The 23352-nt window shown below is 43.4% G+C and overlaps 2 protein-coding genes across 2 annotated transcripts in view; both read left to right on the top strand.

Moving 5' to 3' along the window:
• ECHS1 (enoyl-CoA hydratase, short chain 1) overlaps nt 1-11921 on the top strand; it is a 124496-nt gene extending 112575 nt beyond the window's left edge. Inside the window, exons 7-8 of the mRNA XM_077250763.1 lie at nt 11634-11701; nt 11782-11921. Coding sequence (XP_077106878.1) covers nt 11634-11701; nt 11782-11847 — 134 coding nt within the window. The 3' untranslated portion in view covers nt 11848-11921. The remainder of the gene's footprint in view (nt 1-11633; nt 11702-11781) is intronic.
• A 118-nt stretch (nt 11922-12039) lies between these two features.
• The window catches only part of LOC143764792 (uncharacterized), a 207630-nt gene continuing 196317 nt past the window's right edge, over nt 12040-23352 (top strand). Inside the window, exon 1 of the mRNA XM_077250759.1 lies at nt 12040-17996. Coding sequence (XP_077106874.1) covers nt 15830-17446 — 1617 coding nt within the window. The 5' untranslated portion in view covers nt 12040-15829 and the 3' untranslated portion in view covers nt 17447-17996. The remainder of the gene's footprint in view (nt 17997-23352) is intronic.

Raw genomic sequence — 23352 nt, 5'->3', positions numbered from 1 at the left:
CTGGTATATGTGGTCCCTATCCTGGTATGTATGGTATTCATCATGATATGTATGCCCCCTTCCTGGTATATATGCCCATCATCCTGGTGAATATGTCCGCATCCTGGTATATACAGTTAGGTCCATATATATTTGGACAGAGACAACATTTTTCTAATTTTGGTTATAGACATTACCACAATGAATTTTAAACAAAACAATTCAGATGCAGCTGAAGTTCAGACTTTCAGCTTTCATTTGAGGATATTCACATTAAAATTGGATGAAGGGTTTAGGAGTTTCAGCTCCTTAACATGGGCCACTCTGTTTTTAAAGGGAACAAAAGTAATTGGTCAGATTCAATAATTTTAAATAAAATGTTCATTTCTAGTACTTGGTTGAAAATCCTTTGTTGGCAATGACTGCCTGAAGTCTTGAACTCATGGACATCACCAGAAGCTGTGTTTCTTCCTTTTTGATGCTCTGCCAGGCCTTCACTGCGGTGGTTTTCAGTTGCTGTTTGTTTGTGGGCCTTTCTGTCTGAAGTTTAGTCTTTAACAAGTGAAATGCATGCTCAATTGTATTGAGATCAGGTGACTGACTTGGCCATTCAAGAATATTCCACTTCTTTGCTTTAATAAACTACTGGGTTGCTTTGGCTTTTTGTTTTGGGTCATTGTCCATCTGTAGTATGAAAAGACGACCAATCAGTTTGGCTGCATTTGGCTGGATCTGAGCACACAGTATGGCTCTGAATACCTCAGAATTCATTCAGCTGCTTCTGTCCTGTGTCACATCATCAATAAACACTAGTGATCCAGTGCCACTGACAGCCATGCATGCCCAAGCCATCACACTGCCTCCGCCGTGTTTTACAGATGATGCGGTATGCCTTGGATCATGAGCTGTGCCACGCCTTCGCCATACTTTTCTCTTTACATCATTCTGGTAGAGGTTGATCTTGGTTTCATCTGTCCAAAGAATGTTCTTCCAGAACTGTGCTGGCTTTTTTAGATGTTTTTAGCAAAGTCCTGTCTAGCCTTTTTATTCTTGATGCTTAGCCTAGGGTAACAATCCCCCGTAGAAACCCGCCGCCGTGGTTCAGCGGTAGCCACGGCCGATGGCGCCGCTGTCAGCGTAGCGAGGTGAGCGGGGGGCGTGGTAAGATGGTGACATCACCAGTCCGTGTGTAAAGGCCAATCCCGACGCGTTTCGAGGAAAACGTCCCTCTTCCTCAAGGTATGGCGCCTGCACTGCCGCTGTTCTTATATATCTCACCAAGAACAGCGGCAGTGATGGTGACGTCACCATCTTACCACGCTAACCTTGCTACGCTGACAGCGGCGCCATCGGCCGTGGCTACGGCTGAACCACGGCGGCGGGTTTCTACGGGGGATTGTTACTCTAGGGAGGACGCTCCCATTGCTAAACACTACTGGACTGTGGATGAAGATACCGGTATGCAAGTGGACATTTCTTGCACAGGACTACACTTCACTCTGTAAGTGCCTTTCAGCGCGGCAACCTCTTTTATATACTTTGTTTATTCGTTGACAGTTACACGCACCACACTGGTTGGTTTGCCTGCTGCTGTTCTGTTGGGCACACGTGTTCAGCGCCACTGTGATCTATAGCTATACTGTTCTGAATTGTCCAACTACTTTTGGTCCCTTTAAAAACAGGGTGGCACATGTTAAGGAGCTGAAACTCCTAAACCCTTCATCAAATTTTAATGTGGATACCCTCAAATGAAAGCTGAAAGTCTGAACTTCAACTGCATCTCAATTGTTTTAAAATTCATTGTGGTAATGTCTATTACCAAAATTAGAAAAATGTTGTCTCTGTCCAAATATATATGGACCTAACTGTATGTCCCAATGCTGGTATATGTGGTCCCCATCCTGGTATGTATGGTCCACATGTTCTCCATCCTGGTATACTTGCCCCCTTCCTGGTATACATGTCCCCATCCTGGTTTACATGGTCCTCAATCCTAGTGTATGTGTCCCCGTTCTGCCCCTAAGGCATAATTAAAAACAGAAACATTCTACTCACCTTTACTTCTGCTCCCATGTCACCCAGTGTCTTTTGTAGCCACCACACAGCCCAGCAGCTGACATTGGAGCGTGCGCCATTGTCATGTGCCGCTTCCTGTGGCTGCACCTCCAACGTCAGCTCATAGCCACTGTGCCGGCAGCATGTATCGAAGTGCAGGGACCCGACAGGTCTCTGCAACACGATGCATATCATACTTAGGGAGAATAGCTCATTTGCAGTAAAATGGCTAACTTGCAGGGATGCAATGATTGTTTAATAAACTGAAGTTATTGTTATTAGACCTCCTTAACCCCTTCATGACCTTGGGATTTTCCGTTTTTCCGTGTTCGTTTTTCGCTCCCCTCCTTCCCAGAGTCATAACTTTTTTATTTTTCCATCAATATGGCCATGTGAGGGCTTATTTTTTGCGAAACGAGTTGTACTTTTGAACAACATCATTGGTTTTACCATGTTATGTACTAGAAAATGGGAAAAAAATTCCTAGTGCGGTGAAATTGCAAAAAAAGTGCAATCCCACACTTGTTTTTTTGTTTGGCTTTTTTACTAGGTTCACTAAATGCTAAAACTGACCTGCCGTTATGATCCTCCAGGTCATTACGAGTTCATATGCATGTAGGATAGCTGCGGAGACACCATCACGTGTTTCTCAACGCAAGCAGTGAATAGCCAGACCTTTCCCTGGGAAGGAACAACCACGGGAAGGGCAGCATCCAATAAAGGAAAACATCCAATACAGGAAAACCACCTATGCCAAGCATGGTATCCATCCACAGACAGCTGTTTCGGGGTGTTTGCTCCTCATCAGTGTGGAGTAGGAATCTGGCTATTAGGAGCAGTGCCTAGTAAAAGGCTGTGAAGGAACAGATGATTGGCCTCGGGGAGACCAAAACATCCAACACCGCGGAGACACCATCACGTGTTTCTCAACGCAGTGATCCAGAACACTGCCCCCATCCCTTATGGGAAATATGCAAACCGCAGCTATCCTACATGCATAAGGGATGGGGGCAGTGTTGGCTCAGCTAGCTGAAATCCTGCATTGCTATGAGCGCCGACCACAGGGTGGTGCTCGCAGCAATCCGGCATCAGCAACCATAGAGGTCTCGAGGACCTCTATGGTTACTATGCAGACGCATCGCTGACCCCCGATCATGTGACGGGGGTCGGCGATGCGCTCATTTCAGTGCCGGGTAAATGCCGCTGTCAGCGTTTGACAGCGGCATTTAACTAGTTAATAGTGGCGGGTGGATCACGATTCCACCCGTCGATATTGCAGGCACATGTCAGCTGTTTAGCGTACTAGACGTACTATCCCGTCCAAGGTCAGAAAGGGGTTAATAAACTGTTCTTAATAAACTTGTGGGTAATTTTCTGTGTGGGCAATTTTCCCCGACATTCTTCTGTGCTGCAGAGCATCTCACCTATAACTCTATACTATTCTCCTTCCCGGCAGAGCATCTCACCTATAGGGTAGAGACAGACTAGGATATGCGTTATCGGAGCGATTTTGATGCATGACAGTCGCGCGAGTGCTTTCCGTATGGTCATGTGAGTGTTATGAGATTTTGTGTTCTTATTCTCAGCTAACATTAGTGTGAAATCCGTGTGACGTGTGTTATGTCCATGTGCAATGCGCTTTAGCATGGTCTTTCACATGCTGCATAAAGTTCGAAAAGAGAAGACAGACAGATAAGATGGAAAACAGATAAATGCTAGAAAAGGTAGATTGGGCTTACCAGTCTCCCGCCCATTAAAAGTAGGAGTATCCCCCATTACCTCATTGTAGCAGCGATGCTCTCTGTGCTGGGGGGTGTCGTCAGTGGCTCCTCTATGTGCAGCGTGGGGTCTCCGTGCTGGGGGCCGTGGCAGCTCCTTTTTGTGCAGTGTGGGGGCTCTGTGCTGGGGGGCGGCGGCGTATCTCTGTGCAGCATCGGGGCTCCGCCGACATTTCCTCAAAGCCCGGAGGCACCGGCAGCTCCATTGCTGCGATGCGGTCGCTTCAAGGAAAATGGCTGCTGGGGGAGGCGCATGCTCAGATTCAGATCACGTCTCCCGAGATCTCAGGACGAGATCTGAATCTGAGCATGCGCCGCCCTCAGCGGGCATTTTCCCGAAGGCCACCGCATTGCAGCAATGGAGCTGCCGGTGCCTCCGGGCTTTGAGGAAATGCAGCCGGAGCCCCGATGCTGCACATAGAGGAGCCGACGCTGCCCCCCCAGCACCGAGAGCATCGCTGCTTTGCTACAATGAGGTAATGGGGGATACTCCACTTACACCTTCCCCAGGGCACCCCTCTCTTCGTCAACGGGACCACTCCCCCCCCACCCACCATATGCACCCGCCCTATAAGACGAGACCCGGCGTATAAGACGACCCCTGACTTTTAAGAAGATTTTCAGGGGTTAAAAGGTCGTCTTATACGCCAGAAAATACGGTATATTGATATATAATTTATTTATTTTTTTTAACGGAATTGACTGGCATATTATTCTCCTGCCCTGCGGAGCATCTCACCTATAATTCTATACCATTCTCTGCCCCGCAGAGCATCTCACCTATGATTCTATATTATCCTCCTGCCCTGCAGAGCATCTCACCAATAATTCTATATTATTCTCCTGCCCTGCAGAGCTTCTCACCTATACCTGTATACTATCCCCATCTTGCAAAGCATTTAATTCTATACTATTCTCTGTCCTGTGTCATGATTCTCAATGGCGAGAGAACATAGCCCAGCATATATGAGAACTAGCTCTTGGAAGATGGAAACTATACTGACCATGAACTAAACCTGCCGCACAACTAGAAGTGGCCGGGTAGCATGCCTACGTTTTTTAACCCTAGATGCCCAGCGCCAGCCGGAGAACTACCTAATCCTAGCAGAGGAAAAGACAGTCCTGGCTCACCTCTAGAGAAATTTTCCCAAAAGGCAGACAGAGGCCCCCACATATATTGGCGGTGATTTTAGATGAAATAACAAACGTAGTATGAAAATAGGTTTAGCAAAATCGAGGTCCGCTTACTAGATAGCATGAAGACAGAAAGGACACTTTCATGGTCAGCAGAAAACCCTATCAAAACACCATCCAGAAATTCCTTTAAGACTCTAGCATTAACTCATAACACCAGAGTGGCAATTTCCGATCACAAGAGCTTTCCAGACACAGTAACGAAACAGCAGCTGTGAACAGGAACAAAATGCAAAAACACACAAGGACAAAAGTCCAACTTAGCTGGGAGTTGTCTAGTAGCAGGAACAAGCACAGAAGGCTTCTGATTACATTGTTGACCGGCAAGAAACTGACAGAGGAGCAAGGTTATATAGCGACTCCCACATCCTGATAGGAGCAGGTGAACAGAGGGGATGATGCACACAAGTTCAATTCCACAAGTGGCCACCGGGGGAGCCCAGAATCCAATTTCACAACAGTCCTGCAGAGCATCTCACGTATACCTGCATATTATCCCTCTGTCCTGCATAGCATTTAACCTATAGATCTGTTATTCTCTGTCCTGCAGAGCATCTCATCTTTAACTCTCTACTGTTTTCCTGTGGGTATTCATGTCTGTGGGCAATTTTCTGTGGGCATTTTTCACATATCATGTGAACATCGTCACCTTACACCTCAAATTTCATAGATCTAAAACTTTGATGCTGCAATTGGCAATTTTCCGTGTGGGCATTTTTCTGGTCACCGCTTGGGATCATTATCATGCTGAAAGACCCATCCACGTTTCATTTTCGATTTCCTTGCTGATGGATAGAGGTTTGCACTCAAAATCTCACGATACATGGCCCCATTAATTCTTTCATGTACATGGATCAGTCGTCCTGGTCCCTTTGCAGAGAAACAGCCCCAAAGCATGATGTTGCCACCCCCATGCTTCATAGTAGGTATGGTATTCTTTGGATGCAACTCAGCATTCTGTCTCCTCCAAACATGACGAGTTTTGTTTCTACCAAACAGTTCTACTTTGGTTTCATCACATCATATGACATTCTCCCAATACTCTTCTGGATAATCCAAATGCTCTCTAGCAAACTTCAGAGTGGCCCAGATATGTACTGGCTTAAGCAGGAGTACACGACTGGCACTGCAGGATCTGAGTCCCTGGCGGCGTTGTGTTATTGATGGTAGCCTTTGTTACGGTGGTCCCAGGTCAATGCAGGTCATTCACTAGCTCCCCCACTGTGGTTCTGGGATTTTTGCTCACCCTTCTTGTGATCATTTTGACCCCACGGGGAGAGATCTTGCGTGGAGCCCCAGATCACGGGAGATAATCAGTGGTCTTGTATGTCTTTTATTTTCTTATTATTGCTCCCACGGTTGATTTCATCACACCAAGCTGCTTGCCTATTGCAGATTTAGTCTTCCCAGCCTGGTGCAGGGCTACAATTTTGTTTCTGGTGTCCTTCGACATCTCTTTGGTCTTTACCATAGTGGAGTTTGGAGTGTGACTGTTTGAGGCTGTGGACAGGTGTCTTTTATACTTATAAGAAGTTCAAACAGGTGCCATTACTACAGGTAATGAGTTGAGGACAGAGGAGCCTCTTAACCCCTTAAGCCCCAAGGGTGGTTTGCACGTTAATGACCGGGCCAATTTTTACAATTCTGACCACTGTCCCTTTATGAGGTTATAACTCTGGAACGCTTCAACGGATCTTGACGATTCTGACATTGTTTTCTTGTGACATATTGTACTTCATGGTAGTGGTAAAATTTCTTCGATATATCTTGCGTTTATTTGTAAAAAAAAAAAAAAAAATGGAAATTTGGCGAAAATTTTGCAATTTTCCAACTTTTAATTTCTATGCCCTTAAATCACAGCGATATGTCACACAAAATAATTAATAAGTAACATTTCCCACATGTCTACTTTACAACAGCACAATTTTGGAACCAAAATTTTTTTTGTTAGGGAGTTATAAGGGTTAAAAGTTGACCAGCAATTTCTCATTTTTACAACACCAATATTTTTTAGGGACCACATCACATTTTCAGTCATTTTGAGGGGTCTATATGATAGAAAATAACCAAGTGTGACACAATTCTAAAAACTGCACCCCTCAAGGTGCTCAAAACCACATTCAAGAAGTTTATTAACCCTTCAGGTGTTTTACAGGAATTTTTGGAATGTTAAAAAAAATGAACATTTAACTTTTTTTCAAATTATTTCAGCTCCAATTTGTTTTATTTTACCAAGGGTAACATGAGAAATTGGACCCCAAAAGTTGTTGTACAATTTGTTCTGAGTACGCTGATACCTCATATGTGGGGGTAAACCACTGTTTGGGTGCATGGCAGAGCTTGGAAGGGAAGGAGCGCCGTTTGACTTTTCAATGCAAAATTGACTGAAATTGAGATGGGACGCCATGTTGCGTTTGGAGGGCCCCTGATGTACCTAGACATTGAAACCCCCCACAAGTGACACCATTTTGGAAACTAGACCCCCTAAGGAACTTATCTAGATGTGTGGTGAGCACTTTGACCCACCTAGTGCTTCACAGAAGTTTATAATGCAGAGTCGTAAAAATAAAAAATCATATTTTTTCACAAATATGATCTTTTCGCCCCCAATTTTTTTATTTTCCCAAGGGTAAGAGAAGAAATTGGACCCCAAAAGTTGTTGTGCCATTTGTTGTGAGTACGCCGATACCCCATATGTGGGGGTAAACCACTGTTTGGGCGCATGGCAGAGCTCAGAAGGGATGGAGCGCCGTTTGACTTTTCAATGCAAAATTGACTGGAATTGAGATGGGACGCCATGTTGCGTTTGGAGAGCCCCTCATGTGCCTAAACATTGAAACCCCCCACAAGTGACACCATTTTGGAAAGTAGACCCCCCCAAGGAACTTATCTAGATGTGTTGTGAGAACTTTGAACCTCCAAGTGTTTCACTACAGTTTATAACGCAGAGCCGTGAAAATAAAAATTATTTTTTTTTTTTCACAAAAAATTTTAGCCCCCAGTTTTGTATTTTCCCAAGGGTAAGAGGAGAAATTGGACCCCAAAAGTTGTTGTGCAATTTCTCCTGAGTACGCTGATACCCCATATGTGGGGGGGAACCACCGTTTGGGCGCATGGCAGAGCTCGGAAGGGAAGGAGCACTGTTTTATTTTTTTCAACGCAGAATTGGCTGGAATTGAGATCGGACACCATGTCGCGTTTGAAGAGCCCTGATGTGCCTAAACAGTGAAAACCCCCAATTCTAACTGAAACCCTATCCCAAACACACCCCTAACCACACCCCTAACCCTAATCCCAAACGTAAATGTAATCCTAACCCTGACTTTAGCCCCAACCCTCACTTTGACTTTAGCCCTAACCCTAACTTTAGCCCCAACCTTAAGTCTAACTTTAGCCCCAGCCCTAACTGTAGCCCTAACCTTAACTTTAGACCCAGCCCTAACCCTAACTTTAGCCCCAACCCTAACTTTAGCCCCAACCCTTACTGTAGCCCCAACCCTGGCCCTAACCCTAATGGGAAAATGGAAATAAATACATTTTTAATTTTTTTATGTTTCCCTAACTAAGGGGGTGATGAAGGGGGGTTTGATTTACTTTTATAGCGGGTTTTTATGATTGGCAGCTGTCACACACTAAAAGACGCTTTTTATTGCAAAAAATATTTTTTTTGAGACCTATAATTTTTCCATATTTTGGTCCATAGTCATGTGAGGTCTTGTTTTTTGTGGGACAAGTTGACGCTTTTATTGGTAACATTTTCGGGCACGTGATATTTTTTGATCGCTTTTTATTTCGATTTTTGTGAGGCAGAATGACCAAAAACCAGCTATTCATGAATTTCTTTTGGGGGGGTGTTTATACCGTTCCACGTTTGGTAAAATGGATAAAGCAGTTTTATTCTTCGGGTCAGTACGATTACAGCGATACCTCATTTATATCATTTTTAATGTTTTGGTGCTTTTATACGATAAAAACTATTTTATAGAAAAAATAATTATTTTTGCATCGCTTTATTCTGAGGACTATTACTTTTTTATTTTTTTGCTGATGATGCTGTATGGCCGCTTGTTTTTTGCGGGACAAGATGACGTTTTCAGCAGTACCATGGTTATTTATATCCATCTTTTTGATTTGCGTGTTATTCCACTTTTTGTTTGGCGGTATGATAATAAAGCGTTGTTTTTTGCCTCGGTTTTTTTTTTTTTTTTTACGGTGTTCACTGAAGGGGTTAGCTAGTGGGACAGTTTTATAGGTCGGGCCGTTACGGACGCGGCCATACTAAAATATGTGTACTTTTATTGTTTTTTTTTGTTTTTTTATTTAGATAAATGTATTTATGGGAACAATATATATATTTTTTTCTTTATTTAGAAATTATTATTTATTTATTTTTTTACACATTTAAAAATTTTTTTTTTTTTTTTTTTTTACTTTTTCCCAGGGGGGGACATCACTGTATAGTGATAGATCGCTGATCTGACACTTTGCAGAGCACTGTGTCAGATCAGCGATCTGACATGCAGTGCTCCTGGCTTACCAGCGCCTGCTCTGAGCCGGCACTTGGTAAGCCACCTCCCTGCAGGACCCGGAAGTAGCCCCGCAGCGATTTTGGATCCGGGGCCTGCAGGGAGGAGACGCTCGGTACAAGGTGAGCACATCGCCTTGTACTGATCGTCTCAGGGAAGCACGCAGGGAGCCCCCTCCCTGCGCGATGCTTCCCTGTACTGCCGGAACACTGCGATCATGTTTGATCGCAGTGTGCCGGGGGTTAATGTGCCGGGAGCGGTCCGTGACCTCTCCTGGCACATAGTGCCGGATGTCAGCTGCGATAGTCAGCTGGCGATCGGCCGCGCTCCCCCCGTGAGCGCGGCCGATCGCATATGACGTACTATCCCGTCACTGGAAATTAAGTCCCAGGTCACCTTGACGGGATAGTATGTCATATGGGATAAAGGGGTTAAAGAAGAACTTACAGGTCTGTGAGAGACAGAAATCTTGCATGTTTTTAGGTGACCAAATACTTATTTTCCACCATAATTTGCCCATATAATAAATACACACACCCTCAGGGAAATAAGTATTTGATCCCTTGCTGATTTTGTAAGTTTGCCCACTGACAAATACATGCACAGTCTATAATTTTAAGGGGAGGTTAATTTTAACATTGAGAGATAGAATATAAAACAATCCAGAAAATCACATTGTATATATTATATAAATTTATTTGCATTTTGCAATGAGGAATACGTATTTGATCTCCTATCAACCATTAAGAGCTCTGGCTCCTACACACCAGTTAGATGCTCCTAATCAACTTGTTACCTGCATTAGACAGTTGTCTTGCATAGTCACCAGGGATAAGATCATAGACCTGCACAAAGCTGGAATGGGCTGCAAAACCATAAGTAAGACGCTGGGTGAGAAGGAGACAACTGTTGGTGCAATAGTAAGAAAATGGAAGAAATACAAAATGACTGTCAATCGATATCGATCTGGGACACCATGCAAAATCTCACCTCGAGGGGTATCCTTGACCATGAGGAAGGTCAGAGATGAGCTTAAAACTACACGGGGGGAACTTGTTAATGATCTCAAAGCAGCTGGGACCACAGTCAGCAAGAAAACCATTGGTAATACATTACGCCATAAAGGGTTTAATACCCTGCAGGCCCGTCTGAAGTTTGCCAATGAACACCTGGATAATTCTGTAAGTGATTGGGAGAAGGTGCTGTGGTCAGATGAGACAAAAATTGAGCTCTTTGACATTAACGCAACTTGCTGTGTTTGGAGGAAGAGAAATGCTGACTGTGACCCAAAGAACACCGTCCCCACTGTCAAGCGTGGAGATGTGGAAACATTATGTTTTGTGGGTGTTTCTCTGCTAAGGGCACAGGACTACTTCACCGCATCAATGGCAGAATGGATGGAGCCATGTACCATAGAATTCTGGGTGACAACCTCCTTCCCTGCGCCAGGACATTAAAAATGGGTCGTGGCTGGGTCTTCCAGCAAGACAATGACCAAAAACATACAGCCAAGGCAACAAAGGAGTGGCTCAAAAAGAAGCACATTAAGATCATGGAGGGAGTTGTAGCTCTGAGTTGCAAAGTGACAGCCTCAAAATTTTAATGATTTAGAGATGATCTGCACATAGGAGTGGACCAAAATTCCTCCTGACATGTGCGCAAACCTCATCATCAACTACAAAATAAAGTGTGACTGCTGTGCTTGCCATCAAAGGTTTTGCCACCAAGTATTAAGTCTTGTTTGCCAGAGGGATCAAATACATATTTCTCACTACAAAATGCTAATAAATTTATATAATTTATAAAATGTGATTTTCTTGATTTTATTTTTGATATTTTATCTCTGAATGTTAAAATTAACAGACGTTTAAAATTATAGACTGTTCATGTCTTTTTCAGTGGGCAAACTTAAAAAATCACCAAGGGATCAAATACTTATTTCCCCCACTGTATATATATGTGTGTGTGTATATATAGCAAGACTAAAATTATTTGAATTGCCAAATACAGGACTGTGGATTCCAGGAGTGTGTTTTATATCTACCATTGCATTTTTGCAGCATTCAAAGAAAATAAACACTTATTGCCTTTTTTTCCACAGCATTTGAATTGCCTTTGTCAGAGGGTAACAGACTTGAAAAGAGACTTTTCCACTCAACATTTGCTACTGTAAGTGTGGAAACTAAGTGTAACAATTGTATAATGGTGTAAAAAATGCATCATTTAATACTTGTCATTTAATTTTGTAGGATGACCGTAAAGAAGGAATGACTGCTTTCTTAGAGAAGAGGAAGGCAAAATTTAATGACCAATGAAAAGTAACCTTTGGATTACCTGAACGCATTTTAAAAATTATAGTCATTCCAAAACAATAAAAATTTTCAGTTGATCAGTGATGCTATTTCTTTATTTCTCTAGAGAATGTCTTCCAGTGCATCATCCCCTTCAGCATTTTAGATTTCACTGTTTTGTTTGTTTTTTAGGGTTTGCATGAGTTCATGTAAAGAACATGCCTACAACTGTGATCATTTGGTTTTCTTTTTCTTTTCTTTTTATAAAAACAACAAACTCTGAATGAAAATAGAGAAGCTGACTACAAAACAAAATGTCTAAACAAATGAACTGATCATGGGAAACAAACAAGAAGAATTTGAGCTGCTAACACAGGAAGAGAGATATGTTGTCATAGGCATTAGACATGAGTGAATAACGTCGGCTCCCTCCTTATTCGGCAAGCTGTATTGACAAGTATAGCTGTGGTGCCGGACACCTGATTATCGGGAGCAATCCGGGTTGTCGCAGCAGCTTCTTCGGTAAGCGTTAGTTTGCTGAATAAGGAGGGAGCCAATGATATTCGCTCATCTCTAATAGGCATCACTGAAACTTGATCTAATGATACCCATGCTTGGAATACAAACCTTGAAGGCTATGACTTATTAGAAACAGGGTTACAAATAAGGGAGGAGATGTTGTATGTTCGGAAAATCTATATCTCCACAGAGATCCAAGCTTCAGAGACTGGTAGCTCTGTAGAAACTGTTTGGGTAAGAAGTCAAGGAGAGAAGAACAGAGAGGAAAGTAATGTAGGTGTGTACTATAGGCCACCTGGACAGACTTAAGATAAGGATGAACTCTTTTTACATCAGACGTCTCTGTTCTCAAAAAAGTATCACATAGTGATCATGGAAAAGTTTAACAATCCAGATATTTGTTGGGAATCTCTCTCAGGCAAAAGTGCTGGGTCCAGACAATTCTTATCTTCTCTTACTGACAACTATTTCTTTCAAAAGGTAGAAGAGAGAACAAGATGATCTGCACTTAATTCTTACCAACAGGGAGAAAATCGTTGAAAAAGTAAAGGTAACTGGGAATTTAGGAGGCAGCAATCATGCTGTCTTAGAATTTTGGATTACAAGAGGAGGAAGACCAGTGAGGACTCAGACTTCAGAAAGGCAGATTTTAGGGGACTCAGAAAGAGAATAGGAAAGGTCCAATGGCTGGACCTTTCAACAGACAGGACAGAAATGTCCAAGAAGGATGGGAGAGTTTGCTAAATGAAATTCTCACCAGACAAATGGTATCAATCCCAAAAAGAAGGAAGAATTGGAAGCATTTAAAAAGTTTTAAAGAGACCAGAGTGGATGAACACAGAATTTAATCACTTGTTAAAAATGAAAAAATAAATGTATATCATAATGAAAGAGGAGGACATATCTAAAGAAGAATATAATGCTGTTTTCAGGGAATGCTGGGCAATAGTTAGAAGAGCTAAAGCCAGTAATGAAGTAAGGCTTGCTTGCAAGGGATTCCAAATGCAGTAAAAAGGATTTGGGTATGCCAAAAACAAAAGAAAAGTCAAAGATGCTATAATTTTTACAGGATGAAGAGGGGGAAATGGTCAAAAATGATGTTGAAAAGGCCGAATTTTTAAATTCCTATTTTGCATCTGTTCTCTAAGAAAACAAATGTAACATCAACTGTTCTTCATGGTGCCATTAAAGGAATAAAAGAATCCACACTATCAATAATCAGAGAGATGGTGAGGGAACACTTAGCTAATTTAAATGAATTTAAACCCCCTGGCCCAGATGAATTACATCCTACGGTACTGAAAGAGTTAGCAGAGGAAATTGCAGAACCACTAGCCTAAATCTTTGAAAATCCAGGAAAACACAAGAAGTCCCAGAAGATTGGAGAAGGGCAAATGCCACTATCTTAAAAAAAGGAAAGAAGACAAACCCAGGAAATTACAGGCCAGTGAGCTTTACTGGGCAAGATAAGCAAAAATTACATCTACAGAATGAGAAAAAGAACTAAGCAACAGCACGTGTGAAAAAAAACTTGGGTATGCTAATAGATCACAGACTGCACATGAGTCAACAGAGTGATGCAGCAGCAAAATAGGCCAACACTGTTTTAGGATGTATTAACAAGCATAGAGTCTAGATCAAGTGAAGTAATTATTCATGCAGAGGTGCATTCGTGCACTATTATTCGTGTAGTTTTTTTTTCAAAGTATTTTTTTTTTCTAAGTATGCGGCAGTTATAACATAGCAGTTAGACAGGGCAGGAGACAGGTAAGACAATCTAAAACAATTCCCTGTTCACTTGAAACAGAACAAATAAACAACCATATGTATCTGTATAATCTATATCCTGGCTGCTGCATTCACTCACCGCCCTTGCATAAACTCTTTACACTATGTTCCAAATTATTATGCAAATTACATTTTTCTCAGATTTTTCTAAAAGGTCGGGGCAAATGACAGTCAGTCTAATAAAAGTCATCACCCGTTAGATTATACATTGAATTTTATTTTGAAACCTCCCAATGATAACAGTATAATCTCCAAAATGAATAAAAACTCAAAATGCACTGTTCCAAATTATTATGCACAGTAGAATTTCTAAACATTTGATATGTTTTAAAGAACTGAAAATGCTCATTTGTGGAATTTGCAGCATTAGGAGGTCACATTCAATGAAAAAAAAAGCTATTTAACTCCAAAACATCCTAACAGGCCAAGTTACATGTTAACATAGGAACCCTTCTTTGATATCACCTTCACAATTCTTGGATCCATTAAACTTGTGAATTTTTGGAGAGTTTCTGCTTGTATTTCTTTGCATGAAGTCAGAATCGCCTCCCAGAGCTGTTGTTTTGATGTGAACTGCCTCCCACCCTCATAGGTCTTTTGCTTGATGATACTCCAAAGGTTCTCTATAGGGTTGAGGTCACGGGAAGATGGTGGCCACACCATGAGTTTATCTCCATTTATGCCCATAGCAGCCAATGACTCAGAGGTTTTCTTTGCAGCTTCAGATGGTGCATTGTCATGCATGAAGAAGATTTTGCTCCTGAAGACACGTTTCTCCTTTTTATACCATGGAAGAAAGTTGTCAGTCAGAAACTTTATGTACTTTGCAGAGGTCAATTTCACACCTTTAGGAACCTTAAAGGGCCCTACCAGCTGTTTCCCCATGATTCCGGCCCAAAACATGACTCCTCCACTCCTTGCTGACGTCGCAGCCTTGTTGGGACATGGTGGCCATCCACTACTCCATCCATCTGGACCATCCACAGTGGCTCGACACTCATCAGTAAACAAGACTGTTGGAAAATTAGTCTTCATGTATGTCTGGGCCCACTACAACTGTTTCTGCTTGTGAAAACTGTTTAGCGGTGGCCGAATAGTAGGTTTATGCACCACAGCAAATCTTTGAAGGATCCTACACCTTGAAGTTCGAGGGACTCCAGAGGCACCAGCAGCTTCAAATATCTGTTTGCTGGTTTGTAATGGCTTTTTAACAGCTGCTCTCTTAATCCGATTAACTTGACTGGCAAAAACCTTCCTCATTCTGCCTTTATCAGCACGAACACGTCTGTGCTCAGATTCAGCCACAAATCTCTTCACAGTATGATGATCACGCTTAAGTTGTTGGGAAATATCTATTGTTTTCATCCCTTGACCAAGGCATTGCACTATTTGATGCTTTTCAGGAAGAGAGAGATCCTTTTTATTTCCGATATTGCTTGAAACCTGTGACCTGCTTAATAATGTGGAACATCATTTTTAAGTAGTTTTCCTTTAATTAGAATCACCTGGAAAACTAATTATCACATGTGTTTCAGATTGATTTCAGTGATCCATTGAGCCCTGAGACACAATACCATCCACGAGTTTATTTGAAAAACAAAACAATTAAATCTTTACAACACTGAAATCCAATTTGCATAATAATTTGGAACACAGTGTAAACTCCATCCATATCGGCCCCTCTGTCCTCTCCTCTCCTATGTATAGCACTCATGCTCTGTTCACATTGCTTAACAGCGCAGATCCATTCAGTCCCACCATTCAACACAAGAGACGCTCTCACAAATCACTTAACCATCTGATCACTCTTTCTATCCTCCTCCTAGTCGCTGGAGACATCTCTCCAAACCCCGGCCCCCCATGTTATAGCCAGTCAAACCTCCCAACTGCTACACCCAGAAACCCCTCTAACCTTATTAATATTCCATGCATGCCTTCTGTCTCTTTCAATTGTGCCCTTTGGAATTCTCGCTCTGTGTGTAATAAACTCTCCTTCATTCATGACTTCTTCCTTTCTAATTCTCTTAATCTCCTGGCTCTTACTGAAACCTGGATCCAGCAGTCAGACACCACCGCTGCTGCTGATCTCTCATATGGTGGACTACACTTTTCTCATACCCCAAGATCAGACAACAGAACAGGTGGAGGCGTTGGTCTGCTCCTTTCACCCAAATGTACCTTCCAAATTATCCCCCAAGTACCCTCACTTGTATTCCCTTCCTTTGAGGTCCATGCTGTCAGACTCTACGTCCCCTTCTCCATGCGAGTGGCGGTGGTGTATCGTCCTCCTGGCCCCTCTCATCAGTTCCTGGATCATTTTGCCACCTGGCTTCCAAACTTTCTCTCCTGTGACACCCCTACCCTTATCATGGGTGATTTCAACATCCCCATTGCTTCTCCCCTCTCTCCATCTGCTTCTCACCTTTTATCTCTAACCTCCTCTTTCGGCCTCTCGCAGCATACTAACTCTCCAACGCATGAAGATGGAAACTCCCTTGACTTGGTCTTCTCCCGGCTTTGCTCAGTGGATGATTTCACAAACTCCCCTCTCCTGCTCTCTGACCACAACCTTCTTTCATTCTCTATCAAAAACTGCCATCCCGCTCAGGTCACCCCCACTTTCCACACTTATAGAAACATACAGGCCATTAACACCCAGAAAGTTATGAAGAACTTGCAGTCCTCATTGGCCCCAATCTCCTCCATCTCATGTCCTGATTCTGCTCTGAAACATTACAATGAAACCCTGCAAAGTGCCCTGGATGAAGCTGCTCCTCCTATACATAGAGCAACTCAACACAGACGGCGACAACCGTGGCACACGCTGCAAACACGTTTCCTGCAGCGGTGCTCCAGGTGTGCCGAACATCTGTGGAGAAAATCTAATCTACCCGAAGATTTCATCCATTATAAGTTCATGCTAAAAACATACAACTCTGCCCTTCACCTCTCCAAACAAACCTATTTCAACACCCTCATCACCTCACTGTCCAATAACCCTAAACGTCTCTTCGACACTTTCCAGTCCCTACTCAACCCAAGAGAGCAGGCCCCAACCACAGATCTCCGCGCTGACGATCTGGCCAATTACTTCAAAGAAAAAATTGACCACATTCGCCAGGAAATCATCTCCCAATCTCTTCATACCAGGCACTGTCCTCCCTCCCCCACTGCATCTAGTTCACTCTCTGACTTTGAACCAGTTACAGAAGAAGTAGTAAGCAGGCTCCTTGCATCTTCTCGCCCGACCACTTGCACCAGTGACCCCATTCCGTCACATCTCCAGTCCCTTTCCCGGCTGTCACCTCTCACATAACAAAAATATTCAACCTTTCCCTCACTTCCGGTATTTTTCCATCATTTAACCCCTTTCTGCCAGCTGACGGAATAGTACGTCAGCTGGCAGATCCCCTGCTTTGAGGTGGACTCCGGCGTTGAGCCCTCCTCAAAGCCGCGACATGTCAGCTGTTTTGTACAGCTGACATGTGCACACAATGAGCGCGAGTGGAATCGCGATCCGCCCGCGCCCATTAACTAGTTAAATGCCACCGTCAGGCGCTGACAGCGGCATTTAACTAGCGCTCCCGGCCGTGCGGCCGGAATTGCTCGCACCGCTGACCCCGTCACATGATCGGGGGTCAGTGGTGCATTGCCATAACAACCAGAGGTCTCCTTGAGACCTCTATGGTTGTTGATGGCCGATTGCTTTGAGCGCCACCCTGTGGTCGGCGTTCAAAATGCACCTGGATTTCTGCTACATAGAGGTGATCTGTACTTCACCTCTATTTAGCAGAGCCGATCAAGTTGTGCATGCTTCTAGCCTCCTATGGAGACTATTGAAGCATGCCAAAATTAAAAAAAAAAAAGTGTTTAAAAATATTAAAAAAATATATAAAAGTTCAAATCACCCCCCTTTCGCCCCAATCAAAATAAAACAATAAAAAAAAATCAAACATACACATATTTGGTATCGCCGCGTTCAGAATCACCCGATCTATCAATAAAAACAAAGGATTAACCTGACCGCTAAATGGCGTAGCAAGAAAAAAAATCAAAACGCCAAAATTACGTTTTTTTGGTCGCCACGACATTGCATTAAAATGCAATAACGGGCGATCGAAAGAATGTATCTACACTAAAATGGTATCATTAAAAACGCCAGCTTGGCATGCAAAAAATAAGCCCTCACCTGACCCCAGATCACGAAAATTGGAGACGCTACGGGTATTGGAAAATCGCACAATTTTTTATTTATTTATTTTAGCAAACTTTGGAATTTTTTTTCACCACTTAGATAAAAAAATAACCTAGACATGTTAGGTGCCTATGAACTTGTAATGACCTGTAGAATCATAATGGCAGGTTAATTTTAGCATTTGATGAACCTAGCAAAAAAGCCAAACAAAAAACAAGTGTGAGATTGCCCTTTTTTTGCAATTTCATCACACTTGGAATTTTTTTCCCGTTTTCTGCTACATGGCATGGGAAAACCAATCATTCAAAAATACATCTCGTCCCGCAAAAAATAAGCCCTCACATGGCCATATTGAGGGAAAAATAAAAAAGTTATGGCTCTGGGAAGGAGGGGAGCAAAAAACGGAAAAAGCACTGGGGGTGAAGGGGTTAAGCAAGCCATCATACATCCATTACTTAAAAAACCCTCCCTCGACCAAAACTGTGCCGCTAATTATAGACCTGTCTCTAATCTTCCCTTCATCTCTAAACTCCTGGAACGCCTGGTCCACTCCCGTCTTACCCGCTATCTCTCAGATAACTCTCTTCTCGACCCTCTTCAATCTGGCTTCCGCTCTTTACACTCTACTGAAACTGCCCTCACTAAAGTCTCTAAGGACCTACTAACAGCTAAATCTAATGGTCACTACTCCATGCTAATTCTCTTGGATCTTTCCGCAGCATTCGACACTGTGGATCATCAGCTCCTCCTCACTATGCTCCGCTCCATCGGCATCAAGGACACTGTTCTCTCTTGGTTCTCCTCCTATCTCTCTGACCGATCCTTCACTGTATGTTTTGCTGGTTCCTCCTCTCACCTTCCCCTTACTGTTGGGGTTCCTCCAGGATCAGTCCTAGGCCCCCTCCTCTTCTCTTTGTATACTGCCCCTATTGGACAAACAATCAGTAGATTTGGTTTCCAGTACCATCTCTATGCTGACGACACCCAATTATACACCTCTTCTCCTGCTTTCACTCCGACCTTCTTAGAAAACACCAGTGATTGTCTTACCGCTGTCTCTGACATCATGTACTCCCTCTATCTGAAACTGAACCTGTCAAAAACTGAACTCCTCGTGTTCTCTCCCTCTACTAACCTACCTTTGCCTGACATTGCCATCTCCGTGTGCGGTTCCACCGTTACTCCCAAGCAACATGCCCGCTGCCTTGGGGTCATCCTTGATTCCGAGCTTTCATTCACCCCCTACATCCGATCACTGGCTCGCTCTTCTTATCTGCATCTCAAAAATATTTCTAGAATTCGCCCTTTTCTTACTTTCGACTCTGCAAAAACTCTTACTGTCTCACTTATTCATTCTCGTCTCGACTATTGTAACTCTCTACTAATCTGCCTCCCTCTTACCAAACTCTCCCCGCTCCAATCTGTCCTGAATGCTGCTGCCAGGATCATATTCCTCACCAACCGTTACACCGATGCCTCTACCTTGTGCCAGTCATTACACTGGCTACCCATCCACTCCAGAATCCAGTACAAAACTACTACCCTCATCCACAAAGCACTCCATGGCTCAGCACCACCCTACATCTCCTCTCTGGTCTCAGTCTACCACCCTACCCGTGCCCTCCGCTCCGCTGATGACCTCAGGTTAGCATCCTCAATAATCAGAACCTCCCATTCCCGTCTCCAAGACTTTACACATGCTGCGCCGATTCTTTGGAATGCACTACCTAGGTTAATACGATTAATCCCCAATCCCCACAGTTTTAAGCGTGCCCTAAAAACGCATTTGTTCAGGCTGGCCTACCGCCTCAACGCATTAACCTAACTATCCCTGTGTGGCCTAATAAAAAATAAATAAATTTAAAAAAAAAACGCATAATGAGGTTCCTCGCATCATGTTCTCATACACTTTATGCAGTCAATAGCCTCTGTGTCTGTACTGCTACATACTTAGGCTGTTAACTGGTTCATGCAGCTTTACATGAACACCCGTGCCTTACACTATGGCTGGTCCAAATAACTAAAGCAATTGTTACCATCCACCTCTCGTGTCTCCCCTTTTCCTCATAGTTTGTAAGCTTGCGAGCAGGGCCCTCATTCCTCCTGGTATCTGTTTTGAACTGTGATTTCTGTTATGCTGTAATGTCTATTGTCTTTACAAGTCCCCTCTATAAGTTGTAAAGCGCTGCGGAATATGTTGGCGCTATATAAATAAAATTATTATTATTATTATTCTCCTCTACTCCTTGGTCAGGCTTCATCTGGAATACTGCGTCCAGTTCTGGGCTCCACTTTTTAAAAAAAGACATTGGAAAAACTGGAGCAAGTTCAGAGAAGAGCTACCAGGATGGTAAGTGGACTGCAAAGTATGTCCTACGAAAAACGGTTAAAGGATCTGGGAATATTTAGCTTGTAAAAAAGAAGTCTAAGAGGAGACTTAATAGCTGTCTTCGAATGATGGGCTCGGGTCGAGCATATTGCAATGCTTGGGTGCTCGACCTGAGCAACAAGCCCAATGTAAGTCTGTGGGAAACTCGAGCATTTTTACCGTGTTTCCCCCCTGGCGGACTTTAGAGGGACTATAAATTGCGGAAATTGATGGGAATAGTGCTCAAATGACATGGGAACATCGTAGGGAAGACCCCTGAAAACATTTATGACTCCCAGGTCACTGCTGTGAACAATATTGTCAGAGTCACGACACTTTTACAGACTCACAATAAAACATACAAAAACAAAATGGATTTTCCTGGTAAATATGTTAAGGAACTTCCTCTGAAAGTCACAAAGCCTATTTTTATAGGGCCATCAGGTGGCCTTTACTATTCATCAGCCAGCTATGCTTTGTTGTTCCCATTATTAAACAGTGGGTCTCCTATACTTTTATTGCCTATGCAGCGAGTGGCAGGGCTGCCAAAAATTTGACGCACCCCAATAACCCTTTGAAGAGACGTACAGGACGGCCACCTGAAAGCAATGTTCCCATTATTAGGTAGTTGGTACTCCCATACTGTTTGCCTATGCAGTGAATGCAACACCTGCCCCAAATTTGGAAGCACCCCAATAACCCTTTGAAGAGACGTACAGGAGGGCCACCTGGAAGCAGTGTTCCCATTATTTGGAAGTTGGTCTTCCCATACTGTTCACCTATGCAGTGAATTGCAGTGTTGAGGCTGAAGAACCGGCGGTGGAGAATTGCAGTGTTGAGGCTGAATAACCTGCAGTGGAGAATTGCAATATTGAAGCTGAAGAACCTGCAGTCAACTGCAGTGTTGAGGCTGAAGAACTGGCTGTGGAGAATTGGTGTGTTGAAGCTGAAGAAACTGCGGCGGAGAATTGCATTGTTGAAGCAGAACAACGTGCAGTGGAGAACTTCATTGTTGAGGCTGAAGAATCTACCTGACAGTGTTTTTGAAAGGGTCGCCAAGAGGGAGAAACTCCTGCCAGAGCAGTGGGCACAGGAAGTGGCGCCATACTTGATAGGGGAACACCAGAAAACCTACTATGGTTTTGCGTGCGCCGATATGTCACTCTACATTTCCGGTATGTGCATTACTTAAACAGGCAAAGAGCGGCCAATAGTTAACCCTCTTTGAAAAAGCTGACCACGAAACGTGCGTCAGGGGGCCGCTGCTGGAACAGGGAGAATCATTTGCCTATTACATGGGTAAGCTCTGGTATTTTACAACGTGACTGGGATTTAATATGGAGGCGTATGTCTGCACATTTATGTGCTTTACAGCCCTGTTTTGACTATGGGTTTTCCCCTCTTGTATTCCCAGTACTGGTACCTCTATATACCTAGCTTGGGATGATTAGGTTCTCCCACACCATCTAGCATGCCTACAGGTTTCCTCCACATTTCTCCTGTCTAATATGTGTTATTATAGCATTTTGATGTTTCAAATTATTGTTGCTTATTGGTTATAATAAAATATACATCACTTTTAGCTATTATGAGTCTTGGGATTTTTGTACTCCGTTTTTTTGTTTTGTATGTATTTTGGAGTTTCCCTGTGAGTCCTATTGATGTGGACAAGTAACAGTGGGGGAGCGATATCGTTTTGCTGTCGGCCATTAACCCATGATATGCTTATGGTTTATGTATAGAATATGATTTTGCTTTGTAGGACGCTAAAGAGTATGGCAAGCTAAAAATGGAGATTCTTGCACGCTTGGAGGTAAAAATGACTCGAGGCCTAGCGGGTTCACCATTGGGCGTATCTCTGGGACAAACCACCGCGTTCCCAAATGTTTGATCTGTTGCACCTGGTCCAGAAGTGGCTGCAGCCAAAGTCCTCTACGCCTCTGGACATGGTAGAATGGGTGGTGATGGACCGGTTTGTGCACTCCCTGCCAAGGTCTGTACAGACTTGGGTTGACCAGGGTGATCAGCGGAATGCCGATGAACTGGTCAGACTGGTTGAGATATACCAGTGGATGGAAGGTTCAGTTGGAAAGCAGCCCACTCCATACTGAGGGTCCTGACAGGGGTGCAGGCCCAAAAGGGGGTGGATCTCCCATCCTGTTTGCCTATGCAGTGAATGCTTGCGCTGCCCCAAATTTGGACGCACCCCTTGGAAGAAACATTGAGGAGGGCCTCTTAAAACAATTTTTCCATTATTAGGAAGTGGGTCTCCCATAGTGTTTGCCTATGCAGTGAATGCAAGGGCTGCCAAAAATTTGGGTGCACCCTAATACCCCTTTGACGAAACGTGGAGGAGGGTCTCAAAAAAATCTCCATTAGAAAGTGTATGGGCTGACAAACATTTACCCCTCGGGGGTATACATGAACATACTGTGTAACCATTTTTTTGGGGGGTAAGGGAATCATAAACACCCTTTAAAAATATGTGGGTGTTGCATCACGGACCATGGTCACCCTGGTGATCTGGTGGTGTAGGAGGAGGACAACAGCTAATAGTCAAAATCAGGAAGTGTATACCCATGTGTGGATGTGAAGAGGTGCATAGGAATAGACCTCCCAAAAAAAGACTGGATTTCAGTTTGTCACGCTGCTATCATTC

This window comes from Ranitomeya variabilis, chromosome 4, assembly GCF_051348905.1.
Source record: "Ranitomeya variabilis isolate aRanVar5 chromosome 4, aRanVar5.hap1, whole genome shotgun sequence".
Taxonomy (NCBI): domain Eukaryota; kingdom Metazoa; phylum Chordata; class Amphibia; order Anura; family Dendrobatidae; genus Ranitomeya; species Ranitomeya variabilis.
The sequence above is the reverse complement of the archived record's forward strand: the minus strand, read 5'-3'. Positions and strand labels throughout refer to the sequence as shown.